The sequence below is a fragment of the Sinohyriopsis cumingii genome, chromosome 18 (assembly GCF_028554795.1).
Source record: "Sinohyriopsis cumingii isolate HCF-2022 chromosome 18, ASM2855479v2, whole genome shotgun sequence".
Classification (NCBI taxonomy): Eukaryota; Metazoa; Mollusca; class Bivalvia; order Unionida; family Unionidae; genus Sinohyriopsis; species Sinohyriopsis cumingii.
Genome location: NC_142978.1, coordinates 6,375,881 through 6,388,993, shown reverse-complemented (window position 1 = coordinate 6,388,993; position 13,113 = coordinate 6,375,881). Strand labels below are relative to the sequence as shown.

At 34.6% G+C, this 13,113-nt stretch overlaps 1 protein-coding gene across 1 annotated transcript in view; it reads left to right on the top strand.

The window, feature by feature from the left end:
* LOC149776020 (uncharacterized) overlaps positions 1-10,442 on the top strand; it is an 87,315-nt gene extending 76,873 nt beyond the window's left edge. Inside the window, exon 16 of the mRNA XM_089941691.1 lies at positions 4,602-10,442. Within this exon, the coding sequence (XP_089797817.1) occupies positions 4,602-7,384 (2,783 nt within the window). The 3' untranslated portion in view covers positions 7,385-10,442. The remainder of the gene's footprint in view (positions 1-4,601) is intronic.
* Positions 10,443-13,113: the final 2,671 nt, after the last annotated feature.

Below are 13,113 nucleotides of genomic sequence, written 5' to 3'. Positions count from 1 at the left end.
TGAGAGAGAGCATGACACAAAACGTTTAGATAAAGGTTTAAAAAACATATGGAAATAGGAATGGCTGGAACAAAAAGTTGACAGAAATTTAGTTGGTCAGTTTATAAAAAAACTGAATGCTAGAGGACTGGCATTTTGTGACCTCTGCAAGAAAGATTTGAATTATGGTCATCGCGGTTGTAAGAGTTTGGAACAGCACCTACAAAAGAAGCTGCTTATGAAAAAATCAAAGCTCAGAAGGCATCTGGAAAAAGTGCAGTTAATTACTATAAGAAGAAAGATTTCTTGCATGAGAGAACAGATGTAGCCCTTTGTTAGAATATGCGCACTGCATGTCACCAAAACAAGCACCAGCTTGAAAGGAAAAAGCACATTGAGCCAAAAAAGTCAGTGGTGACAAAAAGGAAAGCTAAAGAAATCTTTACCAAAGCCGCAAAAAGAGCTCGACTGGCATATCAACAGGTTGTGTCCATTGGAGAAAAAGACAGGTGAATGTATGGGATTATTTGTATATTGTTGATGTGTTTGGGTGTTTATTTTACAGATTTGTTATGAAAAGAGAGAAGTATAATATATTTGCTGCAAAAATTGACAAATTATTGTGGCTTAATTACGATGTGAACACTGACATGCACATCAAATAACTTCAGCATCAATAGTATTGGAGAACAAATTCATGTGACTATAAATATTGTGAGTTGATCATTTTTGGTAAGTTTATTAGTTTTTCAGATGATTATTTTGGTTTATTTTATTATCATAAGTTGCACCAAGAGCAGTTTTTTATGAGTGTAAAATGTGTTTTTGGCCCTGGACCCACAGATCGGGGGCACTGCCCCAGAGACCCTGTTGAGGAAGGGCCCCCATACCTCCCTTAATATTTTTTCAGCTTTATTTATGGAAGACCAAAATCATGTCTGTAGATTGCACAACAAACAATACATTACATGTACAAAGATGGCCACTGCATATGGTCAGGAAGGGCAATTTGTGCATAACCAGCCTGGCGTTCTTTCATTGCAATAAAAATTCATTATGCATAATAAAAAAGGGAATATTTGCATTAATGCCAAAAATATAGAACATTTGTAAAATGAGTAGTTAGTGTACGGTAATATTATTCCAAAGTCTTAAATGAAAAAGATTTAGATGTGTAACTTTAAGAATTTTTAAAAAAGAATTGAACTTTCAAATTGTTGATGCTACACTATATGTGTGTGTGTTGTAATTCACAGGTGAGACTTAAAGATTATATCATATGCATGGATGTGGAGAACTGAATAAAACAGGGTTTTATTTCCTGCCCACAGATTCTGATCCTGAGGGTGGGTGGTAGTGGTGGTTTGTGTGCCCGTTGCCATTTTTCAGCACTTGATAGGCTATACATGGTGTCCAGTATATCTGGTGAAGAAAGAACCCAGGAAAATCCAGAGAAGAACCACTTACACATAGGAAGCAACTGGAAGCTTTCTTACATACCCACAGCCTGAGACTTTAATCCATGTGGACAGAGGTGAGATGGCAATACCGGCAATCATTAAAGGCGAGTGCCTTAGACCATAAGGCCTCATGAGGCCCCTAGCAAGAGGTTGAGATTTCCCTGTCTCACATCAGTGTGTATTATGGATTATTTTTCTCTCATTTCCCATGAGAAAATAGTGTTGGGAGAAGGAAAAAAAAAGATGGTATCATTGGTCTTGAGCAGGGGTGTCCAAAGTCCGGCCCGCGAGCCAATCACGGCCCGCGGTAAGATTTCATATGGCCCGCAGCTTCGGTTATATAATGTATTATTTATGGCCCGCTAGCTTGCGAACCCTTCTCTGCTCATTTCTGCCGTGATGACTGATGCACAATTATGCAGTTGGACTTATGGCACTTATTTTATTAAACTCTTGAATAAGATTTGGTTATAACTGTTGATGTTATGTACCTGTATATATGGCACAAACTATTATTTTCTGAAAGATCTTTTAAAAGACAAAAGCAAAATTCACATGTTTTAAACTTTAATGATAACAGAAAACTTTGCATTAGTTATAACTCCTGTTTAAAATGACCATGAGGCAAAGATATTTGTCTAACTCATGAAAATTTAAGGTATTACATACAATTAAATGTTATCTGATTCTCCAGATATGAATGAAAGGCAGAATTGTGTTTTCAGAGTTGTTCATGTCTGCCTGAGTGGCTTATATTTAGTTACATTGCCATTTGAAAAATAAAGATAATTGTGACAATGAAAATTGTTTTATTTATTTATTGTTTATTTGTTTTTTTAATTTATTTATTGTTCTATAACAGTGCATGTAACTTTTTTGGTTAAAAACACATCAGAAGGAACTATTGGCCCCCCGGGCATCTTCACTTTATCAAATCTGGCCCTCTTTGCAAAAAGTTTGGACACCCCTGGTCTTGAGGAAGCTTTAGAGATACATAGTTTTTTTAGAAAAATTTACAGTTTGGTTTTTGTAAACAGAGTTTAAAGACATGAACAATTTTTCTTTTCAGTATTAAAATGCAAGAAACACTGGAGATGTTCATGATGTAATAATGATGTCTTTACATTGTTGAATGAATGCACTCACATGGGATATTCCACTTGTATGGGATAGGAATATTCCACATGCCTTTCATGCATTTCACACATTTATAGGAATGAGAGAAAAATGGTAAGAACATCTGTAACATTAAACAAATGCACTTTTGTTGCATAAATGGAGACAACCGTATAATTGTTTTATTAGAAGTGGCTTTGACTCGAAGGAAATGTTTTTAATTCATGTACTTGCATGTAACATATAATTTTCTCCAACAGAAACTAATTGGTTGCAAACACTTGCAGAACCGAGATACACTTTTTTCAGTGGGATGGGTGGTGGTGAATCAAATAGCTGGGAAAGTAATAAGAAGAAAGCTTTTATCTGAGGTAAAATATTTGTCAGTTTCAAACTTAAGAAGAATAAAAGTCCTGAAATCATTTTGTCGAGTTAGTGAATGGCAAAATATAGGTAGGTGTCACTTTTAGGCAGCAGTAGCAGCAGATAGAAATTTGTATTAAAATTATTAGCTTGCCTGTTCATAAGGTGTGATCCTTCATCTGTTCTGCTTCATTCATTTGAGGTAGTTATTTACAACTTTGTACAAACTGCTTGACCAATTTGCACATGATTTTACATGGAGTATTCAAGGCCTTTCAGATTTGATGACACTTGACAGAATATTTTATGGATAACATACTGATTTTAATATTGTTTAAATGATGTCAGTGCTTCATCTAATATGGCTACCACTTTTAAAAATAAAAAAATCTTTATACGTCTTCTCAAAAAGTGCTTAACAGAATATTTATAAAGGTTGATGGAATGCAATTTAGCAAGATCTTGGAAATTTAGATAAATGATATATACCTGGTGGTAAATTTAGTTGCCATTACCAAATATGGATAAACTTTAAAAGATCTCAGAAAAAACTGTTCATTGGAATCCTACCAAGGTTGAGAGAAAGCATTCTGGCATAAAGGCTTTTAAGTTTGTACAAATGATGCCAATTCAGAATTAGATATGGTCACCATTTCCAAAAATATCTAAGCAATTTCACAGAATTGCTAACCTGATATGGACTAAATTTGACAAATAGTATCCTTACATAAGGGGCTTTCAACTTTGTCCCTATGATGCTTATCTGCCATATAATATTGTCTTTGTTCCAAATAATAGAAAAGATTTTAAGAGACTAAGAATCACTCAATTTGACCAAATTTGACATTATTCTTGTATGAAAGGCTTTCAGGTATATTCAGGAATCACTCAGTTTGACCAAATTTGACATCATTTTTGTATGAAAGACTTTCAGATGTATTCAGGTGATACTGTGCCTCCTTCATGTATGGTTTCTGCTGCTAAAAATAGAAAAACCTTCATAGGATATAAACCACAGAACAGAATAGGACCAAATTTGACAAAAGCTTTCAGGCCTGAAGAACTTTGATGCATTCACAAATAATGCCAATCCACTACCAAATGTAGCCACTGCTAATAAAACCGAAACACCTGGAAACGATTTTCTTCTAAAGATCACTGAACATGATTTGACCAAATTTAACAGGAAGAATTCTGAGACGAAGAGCTTTAATATTTTATAAGCGATGCCAGCCCCAGAGTCTAATATAGCCAGCATTGCCATAACTTCTAACAAATTCATCTCTAAATGATGCTTAACTGAATTTGACTAGTTTTGAAAGAAATCATCTTGGCAAAGATTGGGCCTCTTGTTCCTGTCATGTTATTGATAAATTGATAGCATAATATCAGGGGCCCCGAGTGGCCGAGTGGTCTAAAGCGCTCACCGTTACGGAGAGATCTCACCTCTGTCTGCGTGGGTTCGAGTCTCGGGTTCAGCCAATGTGGGTATGTGAGAAAGATTGCCAGTAGCTTCTCGTGGGTCGGTGGTTCTTTCCGGGGTTTTCCCCGGTTCTTCCTTCACCATTAATACTGGCCGCCATGTATAGCCTATCTTGTGCTGAAAAATGGCGTTAAACCCCACAACAACAACAACAACAGCATAATATCACTTAAATGACCATTGGTTTTTTTCATCTTCAGATTCAACCTTCTGTGACAAGACTGCTTATGATATTTCCCAAGATTCTGGATTTTTGTCACAGTCTGGGGCTTCAGTTTCACCATCTGGTACCTCATGTCCAATGAAGAATGCTTTCAACCCTACTAATGAGCTTGGCACGAGTCAACCAACTGCATCTCAAGCTGATTTTCATCAGTCACTAAATCAGAGCACAAAACCTGCTGCACTGTCACCAAAAACTAAAAGAGTCATCAGTGCAGTCAGAGATGTACCTGGTGAGGAAATGAAAGATTTAACACCATCTCTTGATGTGGATAAGTTTCAGGATAAAACTCATGATGAGACAATGAACAAAGAACAGATGATAAATAAGAAAGGTCTCAATCTTAGCACTCATAACAAGCAGAAAAGGAAAGAAATTGCTAATGTGGATAATATTGGGGAATCAAAGTTGGTGGGAAAAAGTCCTGTAAAGAAAATAAAGACAGACAGTGTAAGTAGTGAGGGAGAAGTGAAAATTACATCAAGATATCAAACCAGAGGAAATAAAATTAATACCTTAGCTCTTCTTTCCTTAAATTCCAAAATAAAAACCAGTGTAAGAAAGAAAGGTGAAAAGAAAGTTGAAGATGAGGTGGTTACCAAAGTCACCACCGCCATATCACCTGTAAAATTACCAAAGAAACCATCTTCTAAGGCCAGAGTTATTGTGATTTCACCAAAAGATGCCAACAAAAACTCTGCTAAAAAAAGGCTCCATATTGTCAAAGGAACCGCAGATTTGAATTCCAGGGATGTTAGTAATTCAAATAAGAATATTCCAGTGCCTGCATATACTGTTGTATGCAAAACTACAAGGCACTCACAGACAGTTGACATGGATGACGGCAGTGAAAATGAAGATGAAACCATCCGGTTTCAACCTGCCATCTCAAAGACAAAGATATCTGACAGTTTTTCCAGGACAGTTAAGAGGAAAAGCTCAAACGATATTGTTGTGGTGAAATCCCGATCGTGTGTTGCAACAGTACCATTGGTTACATTAGAAAGAATAAAGTCAGGAAATGTTGGATTACTGGGAAGGACAAAAAGAAAAACATTAGTTCTGAAAGCATCAAAATCCAAAGGTGATGATACTGAAGACAATGAATCTAGTAAGAATTCAGATGATTGTAATCAGTCTGTACTAGAGTCTGAGTCGTCCAGAAGAATAACATTTGTGACAAATTCTGAAAAGTTGAAATTATGCACAAAATGTGATTATCATGGGACCAATTTTGCAGATGTTACCAACCATTTAAGAACTTTTCATGAAATTGAGACACCTTTAAGGTGTGATGTTTGTGAGAGAAAGTTTGATCGTCTCAAAGATCTGAAATTTCATTTGAATAGAAAACATGGCCCTTTTGAAAAGGGAGGTGATTTCCGATGTGAAAAGTGTACAAAATCATTTCATAATGAAGCAACCCTAAAGTGGCATATGAGTTACTTCCATGGGGAGAGAAAAAATGAGCCCAAAATGGCTAAATATACATGCGATCTTTGTGGTTTTAAGAGCAAGGCCTTGGAGACACACTATCAACACCGAATCAAAGTCCATAACGAGGAACTCAAATGTGAAGAGTGCAGGAAATCCTTCACAAGAGCTACATATCTTCTCAATCATATGAACATCGTACATTCCACGACAAAATCAGCAGCATGTGAGTACTGTGGTAAGCAGTTTACGCACCAGCGTTATTTGAAGAGCCATCGACAAAGGCACACTGGTGAAAAAAAACATGTTTGTCTCATTTGTGGGTCAAAATTTTTGAACTTAAGTGCATTAAAGTCACATCAAGAAACTCATAAAACAGAAGAAGAAAAGGAATACAAGTTTGTCTGCCCCCATTGTGGCAAAAGATATTTGAGTAAGGCCAATTTTGATGATCATCTGAACAAACACACTGGTGACAAGCCATATTCTTGCGAGGTTTGCCATAGAAAATTCGGTTTCAGAACTATGCTTGCAAAACACAGAATATTTGTTCATTCAACAGAGAGGCCATTTAAATGCAACTATTGCGAAAAGTCATTCAAGTTTGAAAGACTTTTGCGAAACCATTTGGTCACCCATACAGGACATAGTAACTATGTCTGTGACATTTGTGGGAGACCATTTTCAACAAAGTCCACATTGAAGAACCACCAGCCTAAATGTAAAGGAGTAACATTAAAGAATCAGCTGACACATGTTGTTTCTTTAGATCCGACAAAAACTTTCATTATTTATTCTGATGTTCCAAATTTGAAATTGGATGCCATTGAAGTGACAGATGCATCAGTTATTTCACATCCAACTAATGTTATCTCAGGTGAGGAAGATAACATCACCTTTGCACTAAATAGTTCAGGAGATGTCACAGAAGGAGTCAGTATCTCAACATTAAACTCAGCTTATGAAATTGATGAAGCCAGAAGGGAGAAAACTGAAACTCAAACAGGGGAGGTAACTCAAAATCAGCAGTCTGGTATTTACTGTGGAAGTGGATCTACTACTATTGAAAATCAAATGCTTGACATTCAGACAAACAATAAAGTGAACTTCCAGGAGACTCAGATGAATCAGGCAGAAATATATGTTTGTAGTGAGTGCTCAGCTTCATTTGAAAGCTACAAAGAAGCAGAAGCTCATGTGTCCTCCACACATATTGCACAGCAAGCCATTCATCCAGCACAGGACATTCCACAGCTCGAGGAAGGAAGAGAAGGTTATACAGATTGGGGAGACATGGACATTGTGAAAGAAGTGGATTATCCTTAAAGATCCAAGACATACCATATTTTGTTTTAATAAATGACTGCTGGGAGCACATTTTTTAAAGAGGGTATGTATACAGACCTTGCCTCAGAAGACTGCTTGTTTATGTGTATGGGAATGCAGATCACTTTTGTGTATATAAGTGTTTGTTACTTGTTCTTTCTTAACCAAACTTGGACAACACTTATAGTTGATATAAGCTCTGCAAGGCTAGCATTGTCTATTATTATACGTTTTTGAACTGTGCATTTTTCATTAGGATCTTGTTATTAAATGATAGCCCATGATATTTTCAATGCCAGTTCAAAGTTGAGTTTCAGCTTCATTTCCCTTGTGGAAAAAAAATGGGGCTGGTTATTTAATAGGGATAACATTTATTAAAAGTAAAAGTTGAAAGTTGTTTAAATTGTTATGTAAAATGTACATTTTTATCTTTCCAGAAATATTGCAACTCCAGTTTGCAGCTAAGGAAAGAATATCATGTGTATGTTGTACATGTGTGGATTTGTAATTTTCAAAAACATAAAATTGTATCAGAATGCACAATGTATTTAAAAATATGTGTTGTCGCAAAGACAATTACAAAATCAAGTACTTATGTTGACCCAGTTACTTGTTAATCACTTACATTAATGTGTAACCATTCAAATAAAGGTCAGATAGCAAAATTACCTCCACTGACGTTTTTTCTTGCTAATATTTATTGGGAAGAGTCTCCATCTCTCTCTCTCTAGCTATATATATATATATATATATATATATATATATATATATATATATATATATATATATATATATATATATATATAATTGTTTTTCTTTTTTCAGTATGTATTATTTATACATTCGTTCACTAACATTTTATTTATTATTTATGTTATGGAGAAAGATGACACAGTAAGCTTTTAAACTGAATCTGTCTGATCAAATTTGTGATGCAAAGTGAATGTGTTCTTTGCAAAGAACTACTTTAAATATTGCTGTACCATTTCTTCATAAACTTATTAAGCATTGTCTATGGAAAGAACAGCTGTCATCAACCCCTAAGTTCTCAAGACTCTCAATTTGCCATGATTATTTTTTTTTCTGGACTATGCCCAGCTAGTTTTGAAAACGAAAATTACTGAAAAGTTTTGCAATGAAATAAATTCAAATGGAGCATGTCATTTTTGTGGCACATAGATTTGTGTGTGACTTCATTCTAGCACAGTTGTGGCACATAGATTTGTGTGTGACTTCATTCTGGCACAGTTGTGGCACATAGATTTATGTGTGACTTCATTCTGGCACAGTTGAGGCACATACATTTTTGTGTGTAACTGCATTCTGGTACAGTTATGGCATTTACTTGCTTTACTTCTCAGAATAGATTTTGGTTTTTGGTACTCTTTTGGCACATAATGTTACATAAAAGGGACCATAGTATATTGTGGCATACTACTTTCTGGTGTCAAGAGTTTGTGTGCCAGAGGTGTGCTAAAAGTGTCCCACTATTGACACACTCCTCTGTACTTCTGGCACACTGATTTAGTGCCACAACTGTGTTCAGTCCTGCAGAAAACTTTCCATTTCTGTAAATTATAACTGCAGAATGTTTTGGTATAAAACATGGTAGACTATATACTTGTAAATATAAAGTGTTGACATCATTTTCTATTTGCTGCATTATGATTTTGAAGATTGCCATTGGGTACCCAATATATTGTTCTGAATTTTTAGTTGCAAACGTAACAACTTTAGTCATAACTGGGATTACTGAAATTAGAATTACAAATCATGCCATTGTTAAGTAAAAAATACTTTCCAAGTCTAAAGTAAATGTGATGAATGTGTGGTCGTTTGTTTTATTTTAGGAAAGTTATTAGTGGTGTTTTTTCATTTTAGAACCATTCAAAGACCATATCTTTTGCTTAAAGTACTTGGAAACTAAGGAGCAACAATGGCCTCAAGTTAAGATTGTTTACTGAGGTTTGAATTGCTTCATTGTAAGGCCCATCAACTGTCTGTGTCTGAGAATTGTCTGAGAATTGTAAAGTCTTGGTATACTTCTACACTAACCATGTATAGTCTCAGGAGTACATGGAATAAATAAAAAGTGTTTTTCAACTGCTTTGCCTTTCTATTTCCATGAGTTATCTCATTTTAGTTTTATAGATATTAGGTCAAGACCTGATAGATTTGCAGATTTATTCCAATCAACATTTGGACATAGTAACTACAACATAACCTGTTATTTAGAACCAAAGAAAACAAGAATTTATCCCTACATTTTAAACAAAAACCTTTTATGGGATAGTCAGACATAATTATATGCTAAACATAATTGTATGAATGTTCATTTAGTGGAGAGACAATTGGTACAGTGATTTTATGTCAAGCCAATTATTCGACACAAAAAGATAGAAATATCATTGTGAGAAGTCTTAACAAACATATAATATGTTTTCTAAACTTTATATCTCATAAACCCTATAAGATATCCTATATACTTCATGCTATGTCCGTTATATTTGTTAAGATATATGATATATTTTATATGATATCTCATGTATTTGATAAGATATCTTGAAGAGAGTTTCAAAAGGCTCAAACTAGGCCCAGGACAGTTGCCATGATGTTTCAGGACCTGTTTGTGAATTGCACTGGTATTCAGGTGCATGACTCCTATGGATGGATGCTTGTTGATTGTACATGTACATGTAATACAGAAAGTGCAAATGAGAATTTATTAATTTATTTAGGTATTTTGCCTGACTAAATAACCTACAACTTCAGTTGTTATTTTTACACTTTCTTTAGAAAAGTTGCAATGCAAAAACAATGGAACAATTTATTTGAAAGGATCAGATGTTAAATAAATATGCTCAATCTTTATCTGCAGGACACATTCATTATCAGCATTCCTGCCACTAATACTGCCACTAATTAATTATCAGCATTCCGGCCACTAATACTGAATACCAGAGCAATTCATTTTGTTTATAATAACCAGGTAGTGACATCAGAAAATTGATCGAAAGAGTGTTTAGATCCCTTGAAAATAAATCTTTTGAAGTCTGAATCTTGTATATTTGTTGGCATGGATAAATATTAACTGTAGTAAAAACAAAATTCTGATGTTGAGATTTTATGACGTGATTAAGTTAACTGTAGAATGCAGGATCCTTTTGAGAAATTTAAGTGAAACGTGATGTATATACATGCTTATAATTCAAACTGTAAACAACACAGACCCTGATTTGTTATTGCATAAAGCGCCAGCAGATCAGGTTCTGTTTTGTTTGTTCTACTGATTACTCCAAACAAACTGCATTGACCTAGATGTGCGGGCACATTATGTGATACAAGATCTGCATTTGTGCATTTTGCAGTTGGGCTTGAATTATAAGCAAGCATTGACATTAATATATTAACAAACTACAGATGAAGCCAGACTTTAGAGGGGACCAGTTTAGAATTGTTTCACTGTATATCCAATATGGAATGAGATAAACTCCATTGACTACTTGGTAATGACAAACTACCGTAATCTTGTCTGTAATGTGATTTCTTTCAAACTTACACGAGAAAATCGCCTTTTTCAAAAGCGGCTTATTCATGTATATGAACCATTCTTTTCAAGCAGTATAACTATCACGGAATCCTATAGACAGTATTTTATAAGTGCATGTATACACAAATATGCTAATCAAGTTTTAAGAATGCATATTTGATTTTGTTTTCTCGACTTTGACAATGCAGACCTTAATGGAGATTTGCTTGTATTTTCTCAGTGAATCCCTAGGTAATATTAACAACACCAATAATGATAATAGTTATTATTATTATTATTATTACTATTATTGAGGTTTATTAAGATTCATGAAATATTGTAAACTATGTATAATATTTATATGTTACAAACTTTTTTACATAAACGGGTTTTCGCTCCTAATCAGATCCAAAACAGAGATGTAAATATAAAATATGCTCCTCTCTCTTCCTTAAATAAGCATTTGATTTTTTTTATCCAGGTCCTATTTTAATAAAGGAAAGCAACCATTAAATAGCAGCTTGAGGAATTCATTCATTTTTTAAATGATTAATATAGCAATTATTTTCTCACCCATGTGACAGAGAAGTCGGACCAAACCCCAACATAGATCCTATTATCTTCCATGAAGATTAATATTATAATGTAATTTATAGCCATTTTACTGAAAATTTTATCTGCAAAGTGTAGGGAGTGATTTACAAAAGTGATTACATATTTCAATCGCAAATTAAACATATTCTCTTCAACTGCATATGCCTTTGTATATACATCTTGCCAATTTGATTCAGTGCTGCAAACAGGAAGATGCTGAACTGCCTTGAAACAATATCAGCTCACAGTAAAACATTTTCTTTGGCACCAGTAACATAACATGGCATGTTGGAATCATGCATAAGCCCATGAATCAAACTTTTGTTTAGTACTGTTTTTTAAATAAATAAAATGCATTATTGGCTCTATTATTCCATGATTGTACTATACCTTTTAAAAAGCAACAAAAATACAGTTCAAGGAGGTTGCATAGGTTGCAAGTACACTAAACTTGACCTTTAAACGAACCAGAAAAAAAAATACCAAAAGAAAATAATTATAAAATAACAATCACGATTCTCTAAATAATGACTGAAACCATAAATTCAACAAGAATTAACATAGTCAAAGGTATCATACCAAGTTATGTATTTAAAATGGGAGGGATACATTTGATCTACACAGCTAACGGATTTTGTACATTTCAATGCCAGATCTTCGGGGTTTGTAAAAGCTTTAATGTCACCATACGACTTAACACACGAGAACAGTCATAGATAAACTTTTTGGCAATAACGCGTTGGTTAATGCGGATAGATCAGTCGATTTTTAGGGGAGATCCTCAGAAATGAAGCATCTTTTTAGTAACCACCCACTCTTCATTAAATATGATAGGCACGTAAAAGAAAATTTGTGTAAATGAACCATGCAGAAAAAATCTCAACGAGAACTTATGGACAAATAATAATGCTAAATCATTGAACACCATGCTATTATTTCAAGCAGTAAACATCCAGTTCATAGATTTCAGAATGCACTGCTAGGTGAAAGAAATTACATTTGCACAGAAATTATGCTGCATATTGTGTCAACAGCGTATTACGGCATTGCAAAACTGAGGAGAAACGTAAAGACCTTTTCCAGAAATTCCTTAAGAATTCGAAAAATAAAAAGCAAGGACATAATATAAATAGTTTCAACTATGAAAAAATTATGTTTCACATGGTGTTAAGAGCACTGCTAGAAAGCCAAACCAAAGGAAAAGATCGAAAAATAAAATAGCCAGGGGAGGACTAATGTCAAATGTATATAAAAGACTTTATTTTTTTATTCTCAGTCGAGTGCCAGTCAGTATAGTTGTAGCAACTCCTTAAATCATAAATGATGAACATTTATTATGATTCATCATTAATTTTGTTTATAAGTTTAATAAGAAAGGAGGGTCCCTGAGTGGCCGAGTGGTCTAAAGCGCTCTCCGTTACTGATCACTGCCATATCACATCTGTCTGCGCCCGTTCGAGTCTCGGATTCAGCCAGTGTGGGTATATGAGAAAGCTTGCCGGTAGCTTCTCTGGGTCGGTGGTTCTTTCCAGGCTTTTCCCCGGTTCTTCCTCCAACATTAATACTGGCCGCCATATATAGCCTATCGTGTGCTGAAAAATGGCGT